At 40.2% G+C, this 23400-nt stretch overlaps 3 protein-coding genes across 3 annotated transcripts; 1 reads left to right on the top strand and 2 right to left on the bottom strand.

The window, feature by feature from the left end:
• Positions 1-180: 180 nt before the first annotated feature.
• naa35 (N-alpha-acetyltransferase 35, NatC auxiliary subunit) lies at positions 181-8532 on the top strand. The gene is made up of 23 exons (XM_070833355.1): positions 181-281; positions 1396-1521; positions 1650-1683; positions 2107-2221; positions 2377-2451; positions 2615-2782; positions 2952-3018; positions 3146-3189; positions 3282-3332; positions 3741-3824; positions 3998-4112; positions 4452-4630; positions 4877-4936; positions 5067-5173; positions 5274-5340; positions 5664-5762; positions 5990-6168; positions 6316-6452; positions 6603-6670; positions 6772-6912; positions 7073-7195; positions 7450-7530; positions 7794-8532. Exons 2-23 carry the CDS (start codon positions 1401-1403, stop codon positions 7851-7853), a joined length of 2175 nt encoding a protein of 724 aa, XP_070689456.1. The 5' UTR covers positions 181-281; positions 1396-1400; the 3' UTR covers positions 7854-8532.
• Positions 8533-9327: 795 nt separating this feature from the next.
• Positions 9328-11200, bottom strand: LOC139204208 (kallikrein-8-like). The gene is made up of 5 exons (XM_070834189.1): positions 11142-11200; positions 10781-10943; positions 10166-10455; positions 9950-10089; positions 9328-9848 (listed from the first exon to the last, which is right to left on the bottom strand). Exons 1-5 carry the CDS (start codon positions 11176-11178, stop codon positions 9699-9701), a joined length of 780 nt encoding a protein of 259 aa, XP_070690290.1. The 5' UTR covers positions 11179-11200; the 3' UTR covers positions 9328-9698.
• Positions 11201-15376: 4176 nt separating this feature from the next.
• Positions 15377-22602, bottom strand: golm1 (golgi membrane protein 1). The gene is made up of 11 exons (XM_070834540.1): positions 22434-22602; positions 19823-19964; positions 19146-19325; positions 18887-18941; positions 18673-18775; positions 18332-18455; positions 17279-17438; positions 16853-17089; positions 16442-16606; positions 16110-16208; positions 15377-15649 (listed from the first exon to the last, which is right to left on the bottom strand). The coding sequence occupies exons 2-10, from the start codon at positions 19949-19951 to the stop codon at positions 16111-16113; spliced, it is 1251 nt and encodes a 416-aa protein (XP_070690641.1). The 5' UTR covers positions 19952-19964; positions 22434-22602; the 3' UTR covers positions 15377-15649; position 16110.
• Between the last annotated feature and the right edge of the window lie 798 nt (positions 22603-23400).

Genomic DNA, 23400 nt, shown 5'->3' with positions numbered 1-23400 from the left:
GGTGGACAACGCGAGAGTACGTGTCTGTGCGGTGACACCCGCAGTCAGCCTCCAAAAGCAGCCAAGTGCATCTCAACCTTCTCTGAAATGTGACTTTAATAAAGATTTATGACAACACTGGCCAGGTTTAAAGCTATAACTGTTCGCTGGGGCTTGAGCTCCGGCGGGACGCATAAGGACTACAATTCCCATGATTACAGTGGCCTGTGACGTCAACTTTATGCGCCAGTCATTACTGCCTATGATTTTTGTTAGCTACATGGTTAATACAAAATACTAAGGTACGTGCTTATTTATAATCTTCTAATGACAATATTCATGTTTTGTATAGCTGATTGTAATAACTGACCTGTTAAACCGACGGTATTAAGGCTATGTTCACAGGGAATATTCACTTTGGGCAACATTAGCTTGTTAGCACACGGTATCCCAAGCTACTTTGACGTTGAGGATAGCTAGCTAGCATGTCCTATGCATCTCACTCCTTTTAATACCTGATATGAGTAACCAGAACTGCATCCTGCTTTTAGTGTTTTTGTAAACTGTACACATTTAACTCATTACTCCAGTGTTGATGATAGTGGCAAAATAACCAAATAAGCCCACAGGCTGTTGACGTTACTCTCGTATATTTGTTTGACATGTAATTGTGTTGCTTCTGTCACTCTCTTAAAGTTAACTGCATGTGATCAGTGTGTTCATATCACACACGCATACATATCATTGGCTACTGTCGTTTTGTCTTAGCTCAGTTAGGGATATCTAACAGGTGTACTGTAATCATTATGTAAATATATCTCATAAATAAATCAGTTTTTATGTTTACCGAGACTTTTCAGTGTACTCAGGCGTGCAATTGACACCTTTTTGAGTTAGTTAAGCTTTTCAAGTCATTACACAGAGCATGATGTTAATTATCTACTGTTACCCCAGATCATAATACACTGTATGTATGACAGTCCATATGTGAAAGCTTATAGGAGCACACAGCACTCTGCAGGGAATAAATAGCCATTGAAATTCAATCACACATTCATGTAAAATATGACAAAATGTTAGCCTGATAGATTTAATATGTAAAGTCTTTATGTCGTGTTAAGATGCCATGAAAAAGGGGTAGTATAAAAGTTGAATGCTGGAACGCAAGGAGCTATATTTTTGACTGTGTTGTTACACTTGCTGCCCATTGAACATAAAGAGATATAGCCTCGATCTATAACCTCATTGTGCCAGTTGCATTGCATGCATGTTTCACCTTTGGAGTGTCCAGTGGAGAAGCTGAATGAATGTAAATGTGTATTTTCCAGTTTATGCTTAATAATAATATGTAGACAGCCAAACTGCTTTATTTTTGACCACTTTGTCCTGGGTCTCTTTTGTGTTTTTCTTTAATAGTCACCATGGTGATGAAGTCCGCAGTTGAGGATGATGATGCTGGCTGGGGGTTGGGCATCCCAGAAAAGATGAAGAACAATGCCAACTGGGTTGATATCACACATGAATTCAAGGGTGCATGCAAAGGTACAGGCTCTGCAAATAGTCGTGTACGTGCATGTATATGTACATGCATGTGTGCCGTATGTGTGAAGTTATAAATGGGACTGATGTGTTCCTCCTTTTCACCTTGCTTCTTCTCATCCTTTATGCAGAGTTGAACCTTGGAGAGTTGCTTCATGACAAACTGTGAGTAGGACAAAATACTTTTTCCAGACTTACACTTTAAAAAGGTCTGTTGACTTAAATGACAAAAAACTTTTTCCATTCATCTCTACGCGATGTGAGTTAATCTGCTTTAAAAATTCATTTGCGATTATTTCATTCGCGTTTTCATGTCCCAAAGTCTAAATAGTAGTCTAAATACATTGACAAGTTATCAAAGACAGCTTGTTGCTGATAACTTGTCAATGTTATCAATGACAGAGAAGTTGCAATGAAACATGGAATCCTTGTAATATTTTTGCATAAACATGTTTGATATAACCATTCACATATCTGCATCACTGATTAGATCAGTCCATAAATATCATCTTTAAAAAGGTTTGTTGAACCTTTATAAGCACACACAAAAGCACAAAACAGACACTAAACTCTCTGCTGCGGTTGCAGGTTTGGCTTGTTTGAGGCCATGTCAGCCATAGAGATGATGGATCCTAAGATGGATGCAGGAATGATTGGAAACCAGGTCAACAGGAAAGTGCTCAACTTTGAACAGGCTATCAAGGTACTGTACTGCTCACCTCACTGCCATACAATGAAACAGTAAATTGTCAGGAATTAAGACAGAAAGCCTAATTTTCTTACTTTAAATGTACAACTGACCGCATTGTCATTGCCACCTAGTTCTGAGTCATTTCAATTATTCTGTTTTTACTCTAGGAGGGTGCCATCAAGGTGAAAGACCTTAGTCTTCCTGAACTCATCGGAATCATAGACACATGTTTCTGCTGTTTGGTGAGTTTCATCAAGAGGTTTGCTTTTGATTGACCTTGAAGGGTACATTTTCTCTTTTGTGTGGTCATAAAGATGTTTTGACTTTATAGTCACTGAATTTTAGATCAGCACCAGTGCGGATAAAACCCAGCACTCATGTCTGCATGTTTGTGTGTGTTTCTAGATCACATGGCTGGAGGGCCACTCCCTGGCACAGACTGTGTTCACCTGTCTGTACGTCCATAACCCTGACCTGATTGAGGAGCCGGCCCTCAAAGCCTTTGCCCTGGGCATCCTGAAGGTGTGTGACATCGCTCGAGAGAAAGTCAACAAGGCTGCTGTGTTCGAGGAGGTAAGCAACATTCCCTGTGGGTCATCATTTTTAGCACTGGTGTTTCTGCTATGCTCACTCGTGTTAATGGAAACATTGATGTGAGAGAAAATAAATTGCAACTGACCATTGATAACTGTGTGTCATATTTATAGGTCTGATTGATGATTTTCCTCATATTTGTCTGTAGGAAGATTTCCAGGCCATGACCTATGGCTTCAAGATGGCCAATAATGTCACAGACCTGCGGGTGACAGGTACAAGTAGCGTATTGTGACAGTTCATGAAATCAACAACTTCACGTATACTTACAACTGAGGCCATTACAGATCATTAGTGGTTAAGCGGAACAAGGACCTATCTCTCATTTGTTTCTCTCACTAGGAATGCTGAAAGATGTGGAGGATGAGTTACAGAGGAAAGTTAAGGTATTTGTTCTTGGCCACTTGAAACCACCACTGTTGTACTTCTGGTGTAAATGCTGAGTATTATGTAATTGGTTTCTCTCTCACTGCCCCAGAGCACACGCAGTCGACAGGGTGAGCAGCGAAACCCGGAGGTTGAGCTGGAGGTAAGTCAGGTCATTCCTCCATAACTGAGGAGGTTTGCAGATTGTTTATTTTTTAGAAAACATGTAGGCCATCTGAAAGCATGTCAGAGCTCTTAAACCCTCCGCCTCGGCCTGTTATAATTTGTTTTCCATCCACATTCTATCAGAGTGTGGGAGTCCTCTGACCTTTGGAGACTCTACTTTGGAATTTCCAGTTGTTTCATTACTATTAATAATGATAACAAAGAAGGAAAGAAATCAGACCCAAAAATGGACTTTGTGTGGGTGGCCAAGACAAAACGAAATTTCGTTGTGATTTCTTTTGCCGTGCAACTTCAAACTTCAAAGACAATTTTTGAAATATGTTTATTAATAGCTTTGCATGTACACGTGAGTCTGTTTTAATGTTCTCATATTTCATTTTTCCAGCATCAGCAGTGTTTGGCACTTTTTAACAGAATCAAATTCACGCGCCTTCTTCTGACAGCACTGATCACCTTTACCAAGAAAGAGGTAACACACAATCAGACAATGACAGAGTGAACGGGTGCACTTATTATCGACCAATAAAAAGGATTTAATGAAAGAATCTTATGTACTTACAGGCCCTTTAATGTCACATTGCTGATTTTTTTTCTTTATTTTTGTATGTGTGTGCTTTTGTTTATGATTACATCTTTTATCAGACCAGCTCGGTGGGCGAGGCCCAGAAGCTTGTGGTTCAGGCAGCTGACCTCTTATCAGCCATTCATTCCAGTATTCAGCACGGCATCCAGTCACAGAATGACACCACTAAAGGAGGTATCATACGCACTCACACACATTCACATACACGCACCTTTCAGCCATAGAGTCAAGTAGATTGTTTAGCTTGGCATGTGTTTACAAACCATCAACTACAAAGGCAGTCAGGACATCTAAATGAAACAAAGTGTGCATACATAATATGCATTCTTGCTCTCCAGCCAAGCAGTTAACCTAGACAGTTACAATACAGTGCACACTAAATTACTAAAAGTCTGTTAAAAATGTCAGTTAATCTTTATCAACATGTTGCTGAGACCGCCTCATGGGGAAGGTTACTTTATAATTCTGAAATGTGACCTGTGTTAACCTTTTGTGTTTTCTTGCATGGTGCAGACCATCCCATCATGATGGGCTTTGAGCCCCTGGTAAACCAGAGACTGCTGCCACCTACCTTTCCCCGCTACGCCAAGATCATTAAGAGAGAGGACATGGTGGCCTACTTCAGCAAACTTATAGAACGCATCAAGACGGTCTGTGATGTGATCAACACCACCAACTTGCATGGCATACTGGTAAACACACTCCCAGACCATACTTTCCATTCTGAACCAGCTATTTTATTGTCTGTGCCCCACTACCCCATTGAAGAAATAGAGGATTTGTTATTTGTAGTCTATCAAATTGTCACACAGACTTTTTAAAATGATACATAATGTGGAATTTTTGTTTTTATGTCAAAGGTCTCTTCATAGGACATTATAAACAAGAGAGGCATATGAATTCAAATGATATGAATATTGTGTTTGTGGTTTTATCAGGACTTCTTCTGTGAGTTCAGTGAGCAGTCTCCCTGTGTGCTGTCCAGATCTTTACTTCAGGTCAGTTAATGCCTACAGAGTGATTCCTTGAAAGTTGCACATATGGATATATACATATAAACTACATCATCATTTAGTAGTTTATATACATGTTACAAGAGCTAAACTGATTGTTTTTCAAATTCCACAGACAACGTTCCTGATAGATAATAAGAAAGTGTTTGGGACCCACCTGATGCAGGACATGATCAAAGATGCTCTGAGATACTTTGTCAGCCCGCCTGTCCTCTCCTACAAGTAAGTCTGTCGTTGCTTAAACGAATGAACATGTTGAGTCATTTAATGTCATTCATGTGTGTGTGTGTGTGTGTGTGTGTGTGTGTGCCTCTCTCTCCAGGTGCTGTCTGTTCAACAACCACCAGGCTAAGGACTACATTGACTCCTTTGTTACGCACTGCTCCAGAGTACGTTACCGTTACTCTTCATAGTCATTGATTCTACGTCTAGGTGCATTCTCAGACCTCAGTGTAGTGAACTTGAGATGATTTCATTTCAGCCCAAGTTTGTTTCATTAGTTGATTTAAAAATTGCCGTCTTGAATGATGAATTAATGAGTGAGAATTAAAAATGACAGGAAATTTTAACTTCTGCTATTATAGCAATTTTCCATATTCTAGATGCTGGGTGTAACACAGAGTGAAATGGCTAATCTAGCATCAGCTCTTGACTTGAGTAGGCAAGTGGTGAAGCTGTGTGTTCATTTGTGTCTTGTCAATTCTCCCTACAGCCATTCTGCAGTCTGATCCAGATCCACGGACACAACCGAGCTCGACAGAGAGACAAGCTGGGTCACATTCTTGAAGAGTTTGCCACGCTGCAGGATGAGGTGATCAGCCCTTGTTGAAATGATCCTTTTTTTTGAACAATATTTAAGCACAACACCGCTTTTCATACATTTCGAGCTGCACAAGTTATGCGGAAGTACAGACAGGAGACTTCTAACTACTGTTGTTCTAGTTGTTGTGGTTTTCTTTCACCCATTCACCCACCCAGAGCAGTTGTGATATTAGAATTCATAACCAGGCGACTGAATTCTTATTTTGTGCTCTGCAGGCAGAGAAGGTGGATGCAGCCCTGCATAGCTTGCTGATGAAACTTGAGCCCCAGCGGCAGCATCTAGCCTGTCTTGGCACCTGGATCCTCTACCATAACCTGAGGATCATGATCCAGTATCTGTTGAGTGGCTTTGAACTGGAGCTGTACAGCATGCACGAGTACTACTACATCTACTGGTGAGAGCACACACGTTTGCTTGTTGCTTGTAACTGTTGCTTTCTCCAACGGGTAGGCACCAACTCACAGTCAAGGCGCACAAAGTCAGATCACTGATTGCACATTTGTTAATCCGTGAATGACTATGTGTTTGTTTCTGACTGTAGGTACCTGTCAGAGTTCCTTTACGCGTGGCTGATGTCCACTCTGAGCAGAGCAGACTCCTCTCAGATGGCCGAGGAGCGGATAGTGGAGGAGCAGCTAAAAGGACGTAGCAGCAAAAAGACCAAGAAGAAGAAAAAAGGTTCCTTCTGTGGTAGTCTTCATGGCTGGGGCGGATTCTCAGAGAATGACCACACTATATTAACCAAAATATGCACAAAAATGTCATTAAAAGGTGAATTGTAGGTGCTAATGTCCTAATAACGACATTATGTTTGGGTTTACTCTGCAGTTCGCCCACTCAGTAAGGAGATTACCATGAGTCAAGCATACCAGAACATGTGTGCTGGCATGTACAAGGTAAGACATCAGTACAGATGTGCTTTTGACGCCTCCTCTCTCTTTTTTGGTACACACTGCAACATTCTCCATCCACGCTCTGCCTCTGTCTCTCTCCTCAGACTATGGTAGCTTTGGATATGGACGGGAAAGTGCGTAAGCCTCAGTTTGAGTTGGACAGCGAGCAGGTTCGCTATGAGCATCGTTTCGCCCCCTTCAACAGTGTGGTCACCCCCCCGCCTGTGCACTACATCCAGTTTAAGGTACTGAGCAGGCTCTCCACATTTTCTGCTGCCCTCTGTGTTTGGCATCCTTTGAACCCATTATTTCTCCATCACTCTTCCTCCTCAAAAAATCCTTTTGTTTGTCCGTCACTCCATTTTCTCTGCTCTCTTTGACTGTGCCCTATCTTGACCTCTCCAGGAGATGTCTGATCTGAAGAAGTACAATCCCCCGCCGGGCTCCGCTGACCTCTACCTGGCTGCCAGCAAACACTTCCAGCAGGCAAAGCTCATCCTAGAAAATGTGCCTAGCCCAGACCCTGAGGTCAGAAAATTTAACTGTAAATAAATGCTTGCTGTCACAGCAAAGCTATTTTGTGTTTTATGCTTTCAGATTTTCTGGAGTCCCCAGATTCTTGAGGGAAAGTTTTTTTTGTTGTCAAAATCCATCCCTGAGAAGATTTTCTCATCTACAGCTGTGCTACTTGTTTGTTAGGATAACAGCATTTAATATTACAATATTAGATCATTTTTTCAAACGTTCTCAACTATGAATAACCAGATAATGACTGATCACAGGTGAACCGTATACTGAAGGTGGCCAAGCCCAACATCGTAGTTATGAAGCTCCTGGCTGGAGGGCACAAGAAGGAGACGAAGGTAAAACAATATCCACATTCTGTGGATTATGATTTGGTCCTGTGGATACAGTGAAAAATGAAAAATAGTAACTTTTATGTAGTTGTAAAAGTGGTGTTTGGCTGCCACACAGTCCTGAAAAGAGTTTATATTTTTGTAAAAAGTTGGTAAGGCATGTAAGGTTCTGTTTGTTCTGTTTATCTAAATGATCTTTTGTAACAGCTCTTCCATATTGTGTAAACTCCATATTGTTGCGCTAAAATGCCACATTTCTGCATCCCTAGGTGCTCCCAGAATTTGACTTCTCGGCTCACAAGTACTTTCCTGTGGTCAAGATTATCTGATGCTCCTCTGAGAGTAACATCAAGAAGACCATCAGCTGTAAAGACCGTGTCCTGATCCAGTCCATGTCTGAACTGCGTGTGTGATCCACCAACTGTAAAGTTGTGTAAAGGAGTGTTTCGTACACCAAATTCTTTTTTCACCTGAATGAGAGATGTGACAAGAGAAACCACACCAGAGAACTCAAAACTGGACCTAAAAAAGACAATATCCCCGTCTGAATCTGTGAAAGTCTGTGTGTGTGCCTGTGCTTCTATCCTTGTTGGGACTTGTAGTCCTTATGGGGGCCGAAGCCTTCTCCTAATGTGGAAGAACACCATTTGTGAGGTGCTGCTTAAGGTTATAGGAAAGGTGTGAATTGAGGATAGGTTAAGGTTCGAGTTAGGCATGAACTGATTATGGTTAAGATAAGGGTTTAGGTTAGGCTGTCCACAACGAATCGAAGTCGATGCAATGTCTCAATAAGGATAGCTGCACAGACTTGTGTGTGTGTGTTTTTGTGTGTGTGTGTCTGCTCCAAGAATTTCCCAATGGAAATTTTGATTAGCTGCCTCCAGAAGAGTCACTTTATGACTTTAAAAGAGGAGCTGTAATGTTAATGGGTGCATGTCGTTCAATCATTTGAAACCTTTGTCTGTATTTATGTGCTGATATGAATGAAAATGTCAAGTCTGAAAACTCCACAGTGTCTTGTCATATCTCTTACAGCACCAGTTTCATGTGCTTACTGGATGACTCTGTTCTGCAGTGTGAAACCTAGACAGCACACTCTGCAGAGAAGAACCACTCACTACGTTTGCAATTTTGTAAGTGCAGAGAACAGTTGCATGTGCCTTGGGTCTATGAAATTGATCCAACACAAATAAAATGTCCTAAGATTGTAGAGATCCCAAACTCATAACTGACAGCGGTGGTGGAGATACTTTCCTGGCCAGGAAACAGTTCTTCAAACCAAAGACAATTTGTGCTCTCTAAACTGCATATTTAGAAAAAAAAATAAAAATCCAAACTGAGAAAATTGTGATGTATTTATCCTGGGTTGGACAGGTGGATTTGCTATGGAAAATAACTGAAAAAAAGAAAAACTACATGTGTACAAGTTTACCAATTGCAATATACAGGTCAGTATGTTGACAAAAAAAGGCATGATAAAGTGTACTGATACAAACAGTATGCAGACAGATTATTTTCCAAACTTTTCTCCCTGAAAAATGAGCAATGTAGTAGAGAGAATTTAGGATTTGGGGGTATTCTATAAAACATTATAGTTTACTGATACAAGGAGAAAGTGATGTTTCTATGTTTTGTATATATTTTATGGCTGTACCCTTGCAAGAGTGAGTGGTTGTCTGTCTCTATGTGGCAACCAGTCCAGGGAATGGCTCCGGCTCCACCGTAACCCTTAAGGATAAACGTGATGGACGGACGGATGGATGGATGGATCCATGTAAAGTACGATCACAATTTGAAGTCAAACACTGTGATGATATTTTTTTATTCATGGGACAAGTTTGGTTTTACAGAAGGAGCTCAGGAAGAAAACAGGTGTTAAAGTATAGCCCAGAATGACATACACAGATTTAAATAACACACTGCTCCTAAATGCTTTTTAATATTGTCTGTTTGCTTCAATTAAGGTTCTTGTTTAAATCCAATTTAAACTACTAAACCAGTGCAATCACACTTGGCACTGATTCCCCTCTAATGTTTTCAGCCTTATTTCAAAGTGAACTACTTTACCATGAAATCGGGTTAATAAGGCAAGTGATCCTTATTATAAATGAATAATATATTTAAAGTACACTTGTGTACGTTGGAGCATTTCTCTATTAACCTCTGAGGTTTTCTCATGAATGTTCCATCATGGTTTTATCAATCCACTCTCTGTAGTGACAGATATCCTGCATTACAATCATTTTTGCACAATTATCAACAGGTTTGCTCACAATAATCCCATGCAGGAGATCTTGATACTCCACAGCAGTACCAGCATCACCCTGGGAGAGAGAGATCAGAGGTGTGATTATTTTACATACAAAATACTCAGAAGGTAAGTTGGATAATGAAACAATATCAAAATATGAATGAAACAGCTTACAAAGCAGGACTCCACACCAGGTTTAAAGGCACACATGGTGGTGGTTTCGTCGCTGCTGTATTTACTGTCAGGCTTGTCATTCTCACCACATGCGATTATATCTGTGCTGGCACACTTCAGACTGCTGGGGCTTTTGGCCTCTGCAGGTTTAAAATGACACATCAGAAAAGTGGCTTGTATTTTAAAACCTGAGTCTAGTGTGTCGGTGTTGCTCACTTGTCACGTCGGCCGTCTTGGCTCCCCAGCCTCCAACCTCAACCTGCTGACCCACCTCTGGTCTGCTACACCCAGCAGGGGGAAGCTTGATGGTGGCAAGTTTAGGAGACGCGTCTTCATTCAGTTTAATGAGCATGATGTCATGTAGATGCTCTTCCTCGTCTTTGAAGGTAAACTGTTGATCTTTTTTGATGAGTTGCTCATTTTTTTTGTCGGATCCTTTGAAGAAACTCTTTACTTTTGAAAATATTGATGTATCACTGTTTAAGCCAAGCCTCACTTTCACAAGCCTGCAAAAAAAAAAGGAAGGAGAGGAAAACTTCTTGTCAGTAGGTCCTAGAAATAAGGAATAAGGAGGAAATAAGGAAAAAAAATCAAATCAAAATATAACGCAAGAGAATTTAAAATTGCAGTCAATCTATTAAATTTTAATATTCAGCTAAATTATTCCTTTTAATACCCGATGCAACCTTCTTAATGGTAGCAATGTCTCTAATGGGCAGTAGTTATTTGTGTAAATCTAACAAGATCCTTTTTTTCTATGGCAACAACACTTAATCCTTCCGTGTCACATGGACATTTAAAGTACTCGTCATTATGCTGAATGTCACTTACTGTTCTGCACAGTGAGAAGCGGTGAGGACCCAGCGGGTGTTGATCAGAGAGCCTCCACAGAACGCCCCCCCCTGGACAGCCTCTATCTGGACGTGGTACTGCCTCTGCTGCTTGCAGGACTTACCCCCGACAATCCTCTTCTCAATGGCCCCTGAGGCAACACCTGACAAATGGAAGAAGAGCAGACACTGTGTGAGACGACAGCATACTGTACATCTCAAGTTCAGGCTCATAAATGGCATCAAAACAGAAGAGAAGGAGCTGTAGTTTATTTTTTAATCCCAACAGTTTTATTTTTCAATCAGCTGTTAAGTATTCTGGAGCATCTATCAAATTAGTTGGAGGAAAAGAGAAAACTCACCAGCGAGCATCAAAACAAGGACTAAGCAGAGCTTCATTGTGGTTCCTCTGATCTAGATCACTTCAGGTAGCTGCCTGTGTGCCGCTTCATCTTTTTATAGAGAGTATCAGACTTTACAGGTGTTTTCTATTGGCTGCCGCTGTGGACGACATTAACATGCTACAAAGCTATTGGAGGCCATCAGCACGCTCCCAGTAGCCCTTTCATTATGTACCTTATATGGCAATTGGAGTGAATCAAGGAAAAGACTGGGACAGTGATAAACGACTTTATCAAAAAGAATTGTGCACACACAAATTCCTTTGAAAAGCAAGGCCAGAGCACCTCTGTGTCCATTGTAGTGTCTATTTGTGTGTCAGTCTAAGATTTGGGGGATTTTTTTCAGAATATCTGCATTTGAACCTTTTGTTTGGCATCATTCATCTGACATTCAGACTGGTGATACATTCATTTTATTTTAAATCTTGTAATGTTAGTAAATAGTGATTATATCTTTGGCTATGTAGTGTTTAATAAATAACATTTAAGATCACCTACAGGTCTGGAGTGTCTGTATACAGTGTATGTACGTCTGTATTTTTTCCTTTTGAGAAAGCCTCTCTACTATCTTGCATATTTATTGATACTTCACTTTCACTCCCTCTCTCTCTCTCTCTCTCTCTCTCTCACACACACACACACACACACACACACACGATATTCTGCCTTCTTGACCTAAACAAGAGTATCTATTTCCTCATCTTTCTTAGACCTTCAGTCTTTAATTTGGCCTTAGAGCAATATGATCAGGTCTTAATGAAAGTACAATTGTAGTCCAGAGAATAATCACAATCCTAATTATTAGCTGCTGCTGAAGTTATAAAAAAGAAAGGAAACATAAACCATCAGTTTAGTTTAATCAAAACTCTTGCAATGTTCAGATCTCCAGCTGGTTCATGGGAATAACTGCTGCTCTGTTTTCTTTTCTACACGTTTAACACGATTAAACATCAACTTAGCCACTCCTTCCTGTCCCCCCCCTTTCCACAGCTCACAGGTGAGTCTCCTTTATCTCCTCTCCTTTGTTTCCTGTCAAGGTTGAAAAGGGAAATTCTGCACTTTTTCTCTTCTAATTTTAAATGAAATATTTCTTTGTTCTTTGCAGAATCCTGTTCGAATATGAGTAAATTGTCTTTTGAATATTCTGATAGCAACTTCAACAGTCACGTGGAGGGAGAGATTAATACAAATGCAAATACAGCCAGGTCAGCTAGCATGTCTCATTTTATTATTTATCTGTTGAAATACATCTTCAGAGTGGATAGTCAAACTTCATGTGTGGAAGATTTCCTCTTATAAGCTTTTATGAGCACTGTATGTGTGTGAACACTTGTTCTACGTTATCATTACTGCCATACATTGTGTGTGTATTCAGGAGGGTACCATTGGTACGCGCACACATGTAATTTAACCGATCTTGTTTTCCCTTTTTAGAATTGCTCACAAATGATGTTTACACCAAAAAATTAATCCCACATGAAACCATGTCTTTATAGTGGTAATAAAAACAATTTTTATTCTCTATCATCAATAAAGCTCATGATTATTTAAACCTTTCACAACTTTGTTCAGCAGTTCAGAGTATAATAAAATAAAATTTCAACACATGAAATCAACAGAAAGTAAATCCAATTCATAAAAAAAAAAGATTTAAAAAAAAAACACAATACATTTTCTCTTCAGGTACGCAGACGTCTAGTCCAGAAAATGGGACATTTTACACAAATAGGCAGACAAATCTGTCTGACAAAACAAAGCAGCAGCTGTCCAAGCTTTGCAGTGTCAGACAAGAAAAACAACAAATAACAGCAACTTTGAAAATAAAATTACATTATTTTATTTCAAAAACTCAGGAACATTATATTACCTGCTAGACTGACCAAAAGGGAGACAATTAATTTGACATCAGCATTCATATTCTGGATATGTGTGTGTGTGTGTGTGTGTGTGTGTGTGTGTGTGTGTGTGTGTACGAATTATCTTAAACACTTGAAATCATAAACCTCTATTGTTTTTATGAGTTTGTGAAAGGAAAAGTTTTCTGGTGAAATGTTGTTCCCACAAACTTTCAGACTCTTTCTCAGAGTTTAGAAGACATCAAATAACACGCTGATTTTACAAGGAAACAAAATAAAACAGTGTATTCTACAACCTTGATGGAAACTTGGAAGCTGTAAAACTGTGAAAATGAGCACGATAAAGCTTTGATGACACCCAGACATTGTTTGAATAATGTTTTTTTTTAACAATGAAGGTAATAATGAGTTTATGGAGCTCAAGCAGTGAACTTATTGACCCAATATGTTCCTCTTTTATTGTCTGTGTGCTTCCGGTTTAGAGAAATCCACAAAATATATTGATGCTCTTTATATATTCTGTATATGCATCTTCATTGGAGATTGAGTTGGAGTTCATGCCATTATTACGGTAAGTCAATAACAAGTTGTTTTTTTTTATGGCTGAGCCTTAACATCAAAAGGGAAACTTTATCATTGTTGAGTCATTTTATGGATTCAAATTTCAGTCCTCTCCTGCACACCTGTCTTTGTACCTGCCAGGTGCATGAGAGCTGTGTAAGACACCCACTGTATTTTAACCACCTAATCACTAAGTCTGCAAAGATAACTTTACATTACATGATTCAGGATTCTTGGGACCGTTGATGATAAGTCAAAGCACTATGGAAATTATGGCAATTACAACTACAGTGTGCTGAGTAACAATGGGTGTTTAGTCCAAGTCATCATTCATCAAATAAATCTCTCCTGTATAAAACACAAGGCAACAAAAGATCCCACCATAAATTGCAACTAACTTTTTGTCATTTCTGATGCCTAATATTAGTTCACGTTTTTTACGCTCACCCATTACATTTCCAGTCTAGTGCAGCTCTAAGTTAAATGGACTAATCTGTTTAAGCACAGCTACTGAGATGTTCACATCTACTGGATTGCAGGAGCCTTCATAGTGTCACAGCATTTCTTGAAAATCTCTCTACACAAAATACAGTTTACTGTCAATTCAGTTCAGCAGAGCAAAGGCAGTATTCAAAGTCAGTTATTATGTACCACAGCCTCACATTAGACCTCCACTGTGTCTTTAACAACTGACTGTAGGGGAAACGAGTGTGCAGTTTAACACGAGAAATGTGTTAAAAGAATAAGATTCTTGATCAATAAATATCATCCAGGTGTTCATTACAATCTGAAACTGTTTTTTTATCTTGCCGATCTCAAATGTTGAGCAAAGCACACTTTCTACCTTCTGAACACTTTGTAATCTGAGACATGACATGTGCATTAAGCCTTGCTGCCACTAAAATGCCAAAGAAGTTCAACAAAGTGACGTTTCAGAAACAAGCGTTCATTGTTACAGCACTTACAGAGTCACATCAGCATCCAGAGTAAAATTTGCCCAATTGTTTTGTGGCATCTTGATAAAGCCAACCTGACTTTTTACAGTATTTTTGGCTAATTGGGCATCAGAAGAACCTGCCGTTTTCATTCTCCCGTCTAACAAGAATCTCAGCAAGTTTCCTCCACTTCCAGCAGTCATGAAAAGCCTCAGTTGTGTTCACTGACAGACATCTTAGAGTGAGCTGGCCATTCATCCATCGTCAGCATCCTTTCAATGGGCGATGCTGTACAGGAGTAACAAACTACAGGAATAACTTAAGGCATTGTTTAAGATGCTGTTGAACTCTCAGAGAGAAGAGGCCCGAGTTGCTGAGCCCTCTGATAGCAGAGTTCTGTCGCTTCAATCACTTACTACAATATTACACACCTCATGACCCTATAAGGGTCTGCACATTATCATTACTTGTATCGCATTTAAGTTAGTCATTACGCAGTGAACATAAACAACACATCTAATCACATAATCAAAGTCTAACGATTTTCAGGCATGCTGAGATGTTTTCAAGCCAACTGGTGTCAGAACCAAGGGCTGAACAGATGATATGAACGTACTTAATAAGTTACTTTCATATCACCTCAACGCATTGAATTGAATATGAAGACAGTCACCACCACATAAGCAGCTTAATGTATACAGCGTAAAGCACGAGAATGGAAAACATGAGTGTACATACTTAGCTGACTTAGCTGCTTATCTGCATACTTCAGTCATGCTTTTGTGGATCTTTCAGAATATTGTGAGTTGGATATGAAGTCGTAAATGCTCTTACTCTTACACAGAAAGCTTGACAACTGATAAAACATCCAACCACATGTTAGCAATTCAAATGCACATTATGCAGTTAAGACAACAAATAAAAAACATTCCAGGAAGTAAATGCTTCTGAAATTTACCGCCCAACCCAATGACCTGAGCTTTTCTTTCGGACGTTTCCATTTGGGTTTGTTTTGTGTTCCCGTGTGTTCGGAGGGCTGCGTGAACCTGTTGTGCTGAGGTGTATAAAGAGTCCTGCTTTCTAATATGGTGCGCTGGCTCCTTCTCCAACTCCAGCCCTGGAAGAAAAGTTCAATAATGTGTTTAATAACACAAGCATATCTGTTTATATGTTCTATCAATATAGCTGCACAGTGCTATAGGAGGCCTGCATCAAAACAAACAGTAAGATTCAAAAAGCTGTGGAGCCTTTCATTATGAAAACAATAATCAAACGCTGTGTTCAAGGCAAAAACGTGTCCCGCACCAAAACATTATAACAGTAAAAACTGTTGCAAACTTACAGATGGACATGTGCCAAACGTCAAAAGTTTTTCATGGCAGTGTATAAAAAACCTATTAAGAGTACAAACTGAATCTACGTTTGCTATGATCGAAAATGTCTGAGCTAAAACCTTGCCCGATATACAATGATTTTTAGCAATTACAAAGAATGACATGTTGGGTATAATAGCATGAGGAACAAGAAAGCGGGTGAATATGAGTGAGGAAGACGTCAGTGTGTGTTTCAGTGTGTACCTTAGATTTGGGCAAGTTCAGCTTGTTTGTCGGCTTCAAATTCGCCTTCGTTCTCATCGTCCCCATTATAGTCAGCCAGCTCCTCCTCCATGTCCTTGTCTGTCAGAGAGTACAATGTGGTTATTAGCATGACACACACACACACACACAAATACTTTCAGCACAGTCGGTTCATTAATAACTATCGCTCATTTGTGCGTTAGCTCTGGCTTGTAAATGGTCAATTGCGCTTAAATAAACTCAACAGTGGACACTCACTCACTCTCTCATGCCCTCACTCTATACACACACACACACACTTTCTCAGTTTTATTCTATATAGACATACGTACCTATATTGTCAGGCCGTTTATTCTGCTGTTGCTTCTCCATGTTGACTCCACCTACTACTTGCTCGTCTGCGTCATATTCTTCTGGCTCCTCTACTTTCTGACCGACAGGAGTCTCATCTGCCTTCGCCCGACCAATCAGCATGCCTTCCATCCCCGGGTCTGCCTCTGGAGAAATGACCAGACTGTTGTTTAACTTTAGAAAGATTTCACAGGCTCTTCACTGAGAATGCCCGTATGGGAATAACAAACTAGCTTGCTGCTTTCAGTGAAACAGGAGGAATTCTTTTTTGTCATATCTACTTTACAGTTTTAAATGCTGGTTTTGCCATGTAGGACACTGTGCAAGATCAAGGTATAAGTGAAGTTCAATGTGTTTGATTCTGTGAAATATGAATAAAGTGAGTTCCTTACCTTCTGTCTGAGCGCCCTCCTCGTGAGCATCCATCACCTCCATCGCCTCCATCTCTTTATCCTCAGTCAGATTATTCTTTAAAGGCTTACTGGTCTCTGCCTCACCCTCCTCTGTGGCGACAGCTCTCTCTGGTGGTAGCAAAATGTCCTGCTTGACTGCAGCAGCTGAAGGAACAGACTGGGACTTTGTTTCAGAGAGATCCTTTGATGGAGCCAAGTCCACGGGGGTATCAGCACCTGGGACAGATCAGGGCAGAAAGCAATGTGACAGTGTGCACTTGTTATTGCAAGTCTGCATAAAAGCTATGTGGAGATATAAACACACAAAATGTTTCAGATGTCCACGCATAAATATTAATGTCATTGCATGCTTTTATGTGTTACATTTCAATTAAGTAGACTACACAGGACATCTATGTCTTTTACCTTTGTCCACGATTATCTCATTAGTCAGTAGTTCAGATGGTTCATTGTCTGTCGGCTGGGAGAGGCTAAACGTGTGGTTTACACCAGCTGGCATCTTAACTCTATCAGCTTTTGTCCCGACTGGTCCGTCCTCTTTTTCTGCTCCAACCACTGTGTTTTCCTGATGAGGAGTAGACATCATCACACACCACATTCCTTTATGTCATCAAAAGAACAGCTGTGTGAACGTAGATTTCCAAAGTAGCAAACGTCAAAGACAGTCAATGCCATTAGATCGATTTATTATAAACACTTTGGGCCAGATGCATAAACTTACCTTAAGGCTATTCTTGGTCTTAAACTGTCAGGTTAGACTAGTCTAATTAAGCCTGGCGGATACATATTAAGATTGACTTAAGCAGGAACATTTATCATAACTCTGTCCCACCTTATAGTGATGGGGCGGAGCTATTGGCAAAGCGTCGTGCTTGCCCTCCGGTTTATACCACTACCCTCACCAGAGAGGAAGCAACTTAAGGGCGAGTCTCTATTCCCCCCTTTTCCCCAATGTTATCAGTGTGTTTGCCAAGAGAGGCACTCCGGGAACAGTCAATGGAGAAACTCGCGAATTACTCCATCCCGACCCATGACGGCGTCTCAAGTCTCTGGATGTCCCGAGAGTATACATGGCTTACATTAGACATGTCAACTTTCAAAGCAGGTGGGAAGCAGATGTCGGAGGTAAACCCGTGTGTCTCGTTTGTGGAGCTAATGAAGCCGTAATTAAAGAATAAAACATAAGACGATACAATGAGACAAAACATCAGGATAAGTACAAAAAAGAAAAAAATAATAATTAATAATTTGATTGAGGAAAAGTTGTTTGATATTATTCATATTCATATTTCTGAATAAAACATAGTCACTTTTAGTCTCTTCAATATATGTTAAGCCCATTTGGCCCACGACTTAGACTGTGTTTTAAATTTTAGCCCCTTCTTTGATTGAGTTTGACACCCCTGGTTTACATCCTCCTTTAAGATGGCTCATTGTCAAGCAGGAAAGCCAACTTACCTGTGTGGAGGCCGCTGGAGGAGCGATGAGCTTCTCCATTTTCTTCTGAACTTCAAGTTTAGCAGCCGCCACTCTCTCATCACACAGCTCCTTCTGGGACAGGACCTGCGAGTGACAATGGGTCCTACGCATGTATACAAACACACACACACACACACACACACACACGTTGACCAGCAATGACATTTATATATTCACTGGGCTGAGGCAACTCATGATGACAACTGCAGTTCATGTCCTTTTGATATATCTGAAGCTGAGTTAATGGTGAATTGGGGTTATTAGTGATTATTCATATCAAATAGACTGTAACTGACATAAAGGAAAAGGAGGCAACTTACATGTCATAAGTAAGTTTGTTGTTAAGTGTTTTGATGTTGCCTTGGCAACTCTGCATCTCCTTCTGAAGCTTCCCCAGGTCATCGCTTAGCTGACTCAACTGACCTACAGTACAGACACACACGAGACACTGAAAGCCACATCAGACCTGAATTATATTCTTTTATATCGGAGCTTTGAAATTTTTAAGAAAAGTGGTGAAATGTTAAGAGTCACCTTTGAGGTCCTGTATGGTTTTGGTACTGGAGGAAATGTTCTGCTGCAGTGTGCCCTAGGTGCAAAATCACAGCGACTATCAGTATTCACAGTAGCTGTACAGTTTGTGGCAGTTTCCTCGAGAATGTGCGAGGTTAGTATAAACAACAACTGTGAGCAAAGGTATTTTTCATTGCCCCCAAATTCCTCTGAGGCTTCTCTTTATAGACTAAAGTTTGCAGTGCAGTTTGTGCTCCTTGTGTGTGGTATTTGTTTGCACCTTTTCTTGGCTGCAGGTGTTCTGGGCTCCTTCCAGCTGTCTCTTGTAGAGGCTTTCTATGTGGCTGATCTGCTCCTTCTGTCTCTGGATCTCCTCCTGGAACTCATTCTTCTTCATCTCTGCTACTCCTCGCTCCGCTGCTCCACGTCGTACCTGGCCTTCCAATTCATACAGCTTAGTCTGCATCACACATACGCACACACAAAGCCAAAAGGGGGTTAAGGTTAGTTCAGGTTATCTACAACTATTTCCAGAGTTGTGCTCATATGCTAATATTAACTGTGCACTGAACGCTGAAAATACACTGGGTATCATGAGTAAAGCACGCTGTCTGTATTTTGAGCATTCCTTGTTAGTGCAACTTAAACCAATGGCACACATGATCTACAAAACAGCAGAAATGTAAGGAGACCTCCATTCCACAATGCAAACAAGCAACATCCTGAGTTAGTAGCTTATAGTGACTTGCATTTAAGAATGTGCTTTGAAAGTTGTTAAAGGAAATTACACTGCATATTGCAGAGAAAAGGGACGTTCCCACAATCAAAACCCTGAAACCCTGACAGAAACAAAGCACCAAATAAGGAACTGATGATGTTTATCTTCTGCAGAAAAGAATCATGCGTTGGTGAAACAGATAGAAAACTGCACAAACACACACACACAGATGAACCCACCTGTAGCTCCAGATTACGGGAGCTGGAAACCCAGTAGTTGAATCCCAGAACAAGGATACAAGCAATCAGAGCACCAATCATTAGAGGAGGTGATCTTCCTCCACGACGTCCATTTCCTAGTCCACCCATAGCTGTTTACAAACTGGACACACACAAATCGCAGCGTCAGCACATTTTCCATTAATTCTACACATGTTTTAAAACAAGACTTTTTGGCCAGTGAGCTCTGAATTACATCTAACATTTGAAATTGGTCAAATAACATGAGGCTAGTAGTGGCTGAGGTCAATAGAGGAGTCTGCAGGCGTTTTGGTTTTTGCTGGTTGTTGACATGTAAAAAGCACCGTCAGGCCTAATGTCGGTCCAAGTTCACGTCCTTGGCGTCAGTGCAAACACTGAAATATAGACATCATAGTGTGTTTAACAGTTCCATTAGAGTTACCGTATACATGCAACTTTGCTTTTATCAAGACCACATTTTTAAGAACACACATTTGCACAATGTTCTGTCTTATACTTGGGGGATCTTTTTTGTTTAACCAGAAATACTCGCATGGTTCAAAGCCACCAGACTCCACTGACAAAAATCTAGATATCTGCTATCTTGTTTAGTCAGTTTGATTGTGTTGGGTGACTATGGTGTTTAAAAGGGTTAGTTTGGATCAAACACAATATTTGTGAAACACACAATGACACAAATGAACCAATCTAGGCAGCAATCAACAAACTTTTTGGTTTTAAATCGAGCAATATAACGTACATTTCTGGTTAAACGGAAAGGATCTCACAGGCCTATATCTCTAGACGGATCATTTCCATAATGTTGTCAGACATCTCTAATGAAAAACTGAACCTGTCAGTGAAAAACAAGCACTTTCGGTGAACCCGATCTGGCCCAATTGCCTCAAAAGATTACATTACAGCCATTACAGCTGAGGCGATCTACTGGACGAATTCCAAAAGTTTTTGTACCTACCAGTCATTTCAAACCCTTAATAAGTAAGAAGGGTTCAGTTTTAAAAATACTGAAATTATCTTTTAACAAGATCTCAATTTGTTCCTAACAATGCTGACTCAACTACAATGTCTGCAGGATGCTGAGAAGGCACACATTCCCATAGGTGCTGAAACAGAACAGTTATTCACCCGTGCCAAGACCCAAATATATAATAAAATAAACCCAAATACACCTTCACTTCACTGGTACAGGAGCTGTGGGATGTAACTTTGTATAATTGCTCAAATTTGAGGTATTTACCTGCCTATTCCCATTTTATACATTTGTCCGTCAGCTTCAGTTACTTTTCAGGTTACAGTTTTTCATCCCCTTCCTCTCCAGAGTAAACCATATATCTCCAAATGCAGAGATTTTACACGTTTGTGATAAACTGAATGATGAAGTGTTCCTTTATGGGCTGAGAAAATTCTCCTACTCCTTAAGCTAAATTAACTACGTTAAAACCCCTTTGGATTATCTGGATAATGCACTGTCCTAAAGCTGAAAACAGGCTGTTTTTCTGAGTTCATTATAAGTTCACCTGTTCAACAGCAATGTCACAAACTTACTCAGAGAATATGTTGCATCATTTTACGTGAAACTACCCGACCAACATCCACAGCAGTAAAATGCAAACACATTAATGCAGCTGTGACGTTAATGTATCAGTGTAACAGAGACAGAGACAAGCAGATTTTACTTACATACTATTGAGATTTTGAATGTAGGGCTTTTACTAGGAGTGGAGTGTTTTCACAGTGTTGCATTGAGACTTTTCTTTAAGCCAAGGACCTGAATGGATCTTCCACCACTGTCTTACAGTATCTTATTGTCTGGTGGTGGGAATGCATACTGTCTAGATGTAATTTATATGCCCAAGCCTGCCTTTCCATGCTTGGGTTCCCTCCACCGTGTAAATGATCCAGGCAAGAACCAGGTGCAAAGACATGTTTAGTCCACATCAAAGATTACTCCTGGGTGATTTATCAGGCACCAAAACAAAACACCATAAATGATAGAGATAATATTTAGCGATAATTAAGATTTACCTCCTCTTATTAACCTCCCTTTCAACTGATGTTAATCTGAACGACCCTGCTGACGTTACAGCCGAGGGAGGCCCAGGGGAGTCAACCTCAGCTCCAGATGACACTCAAGCGCCGGGATTAGAGGAGAGATCCTGGCGTCTGGAGACAGATGACAGCACAGGAATGACAGCAGGTTACCTCAAAACGTGTTAACCACACTAAGCCTCCGCTCCCTGGCGTTACCGTTATCATTAAAGCGTTAGCCGCAGAGGGCACCGGTATAAAAGATCAGCTACACTCAGGTCAGGAGTGAGCTTTGGCAGTCACACCGCTGCAGCTGGCGTTAACAGTCATCACACAGGATTAGCTAATAGTTAGTAGGCGATACACGTTAACAGAGTGGTTCATCCAAGAACAAAAATGGGCGACGAACTACCATAAGGCTAAGCATAATTAGACCAGTAGTAGTATTAAAGCCAATGCTAAAAGCAGCCAGTAACCACTCTACGTTACAAGCTAACGCTAGGTTAGCTTCAGGTTAACCACCAGCCTTTAGCTAAGGCTAGCAAGCGGAACATCCACTCACCCGTTAGACTGGAGAGTCACAAAACTGGGCTGATATTTGGTGATATTTTCAGACTACGGTTCTTCTGCAGTTAACAGCGCATGATTGCTAGGCAGTTAGCTTATATCCATTGGTGACATTAGTCCCTCAGTGTTGTGTCCATGGGTGTATAAAGAGATGGTTGTCCTCCTGCCTGCTCCGTGTGAAACGATCAGCTGCTACCTTCGCTTGGTGCAGGAAAAATGGCGTTTTTGGGTAGACCGACATTTCACTGGTAAAATAACTCAAACATACATTTATTCGTATACATTTAATTTACAAAGTGCTTTTGTAAGATTAAATTCAAGAGTAAAGTAACAGTATGGTATTTCTACTGCAGTTGATGTCATTATTTCTGACTCAAAGCATTTGATTGTTCGACTTGTCAACGACTAATTACTGAATTGTATAGTTTACGAAGAGCACGGGAAGGCAGCACGGGGGACAGTTCAACAGTTTACCTGTAAATGTTGGGACTGATCTCAAATCAGATTAACATAGAGACAAAAAATAACAATGAACAAAAATTGATGAGTAATTTATGTTAAAATAATTCATAAATACAGATACAAATAAATATCAAAACACTTTCCATTTCCTTTTAGTCTTACTTGAATCTATACTAGCTTTAATGATATAAGCATAAGATCTTCAGAAGACAATGCTTCATATGTGCTGGTGCACCACAATTAATGGTAATTCATAATCTCATGAAAAATGGGTAAAATTATTATATTTTAATGCACAATCATGAAACAAAAACAAAATATACACACCCTTACATAAAAATGTCTGTATTTTGAATTGCATACAAAATAGTCAGGTCATTTCAATACACAAAATATCCACCAGGAAATGAGTTAGACTGTAGATATCTTCCTGACATCATCCTGACATCAATACTGTAGTTTTCATTTTGATTCAGCTACAGGGAGTCACTTATTTCCAA

This window comes from Pempheris klunzingeri, chromosome 7 (assembly GCF_042242105.1).
Source record: "Pempheris klunzingeri isolate RE-2024b chromosome 7, fPemKlu1.hap1, whole genome shotgun sequence".
NCBI classification, from domain to species: Eukaryota; Metazoa; Chordata; class Actinopteri; order Acropomatiformes; family Pempheridae; genus Pempheris; species Pempheris klunzingeri.
Note: the sequence above shows the minus strand (reverse complement) of the source record. Positions and strands in the feature narration are given on the sequence as shown.

Excerpts from the sequence above, each read along its gene's own strand:
- naa35 (XM_070833355.1), top strand. The coding sequence starts at position 1,401 with ATGGTGATGAAGTCCGCAGTTGAGGATGATGATGCTGGCTGGGGGTTG. Across the intron at positions 2,222-2,376 it reads ACTTTGAACAGGCTATCAAG|GAGGGTGCCATCAAGGTGAA; the intron begins GTACTGTACTGC and ends TTTTTACTCTAG. Across the intron at positions 2,452-2,614 it reads ACACATGTTTCTGCTGTTTG|ATCACATGGCTGGAGGGCCA; the intron begins GTGAGTTTCATC and ends GTGTGTTTCTAG.
- LOC139204208 (XM_070834189.1), bottom strand. The coding sequence starts at position 11,178 with ATGAAGCTCTGCTTAGTCCTTGTTTTGATGCTCGCTG. Across the intron at positions 10,944-11,141 it reads CCTTGTTTTGATGCTCGCTG|GTGTTGCCTCAGGGGCCATT; the intron begins GTGAGTTTTCTC and ends TCCATTTGTCAG. Across the intron at positions 10,456-10,780 it reads GCTTCTCACTGTGCAGAACA|GCTTGTGAAAGTGAGGCTTG; the intron begins GTAAGTGACATT and ends TTTTTTTTGCAG.
- golm1 (XM_070834540.1), bottom strand. The coding sequence starts at position 19,951 with ATGGGTGGACTAGGAAATGGACGTCGTGGAGGAAGATCACCTCCTCTA. Across the intron at positions 18,776-18,886 it reads AACCATACAGGACCTCAAAG|GTCAGTTGAGTCAGCTAAGC; the intron begins GTGACTCTTAAC and ends TCTGTACTGTAG. Across the intron at positions 17,090-17,278 it reads TGAGATAATCGTGGACAAAG|GTGCTGATACCCCCGTGGAC; the intron begins GTAAAAGACATA and ends GATCTGTCCCAG.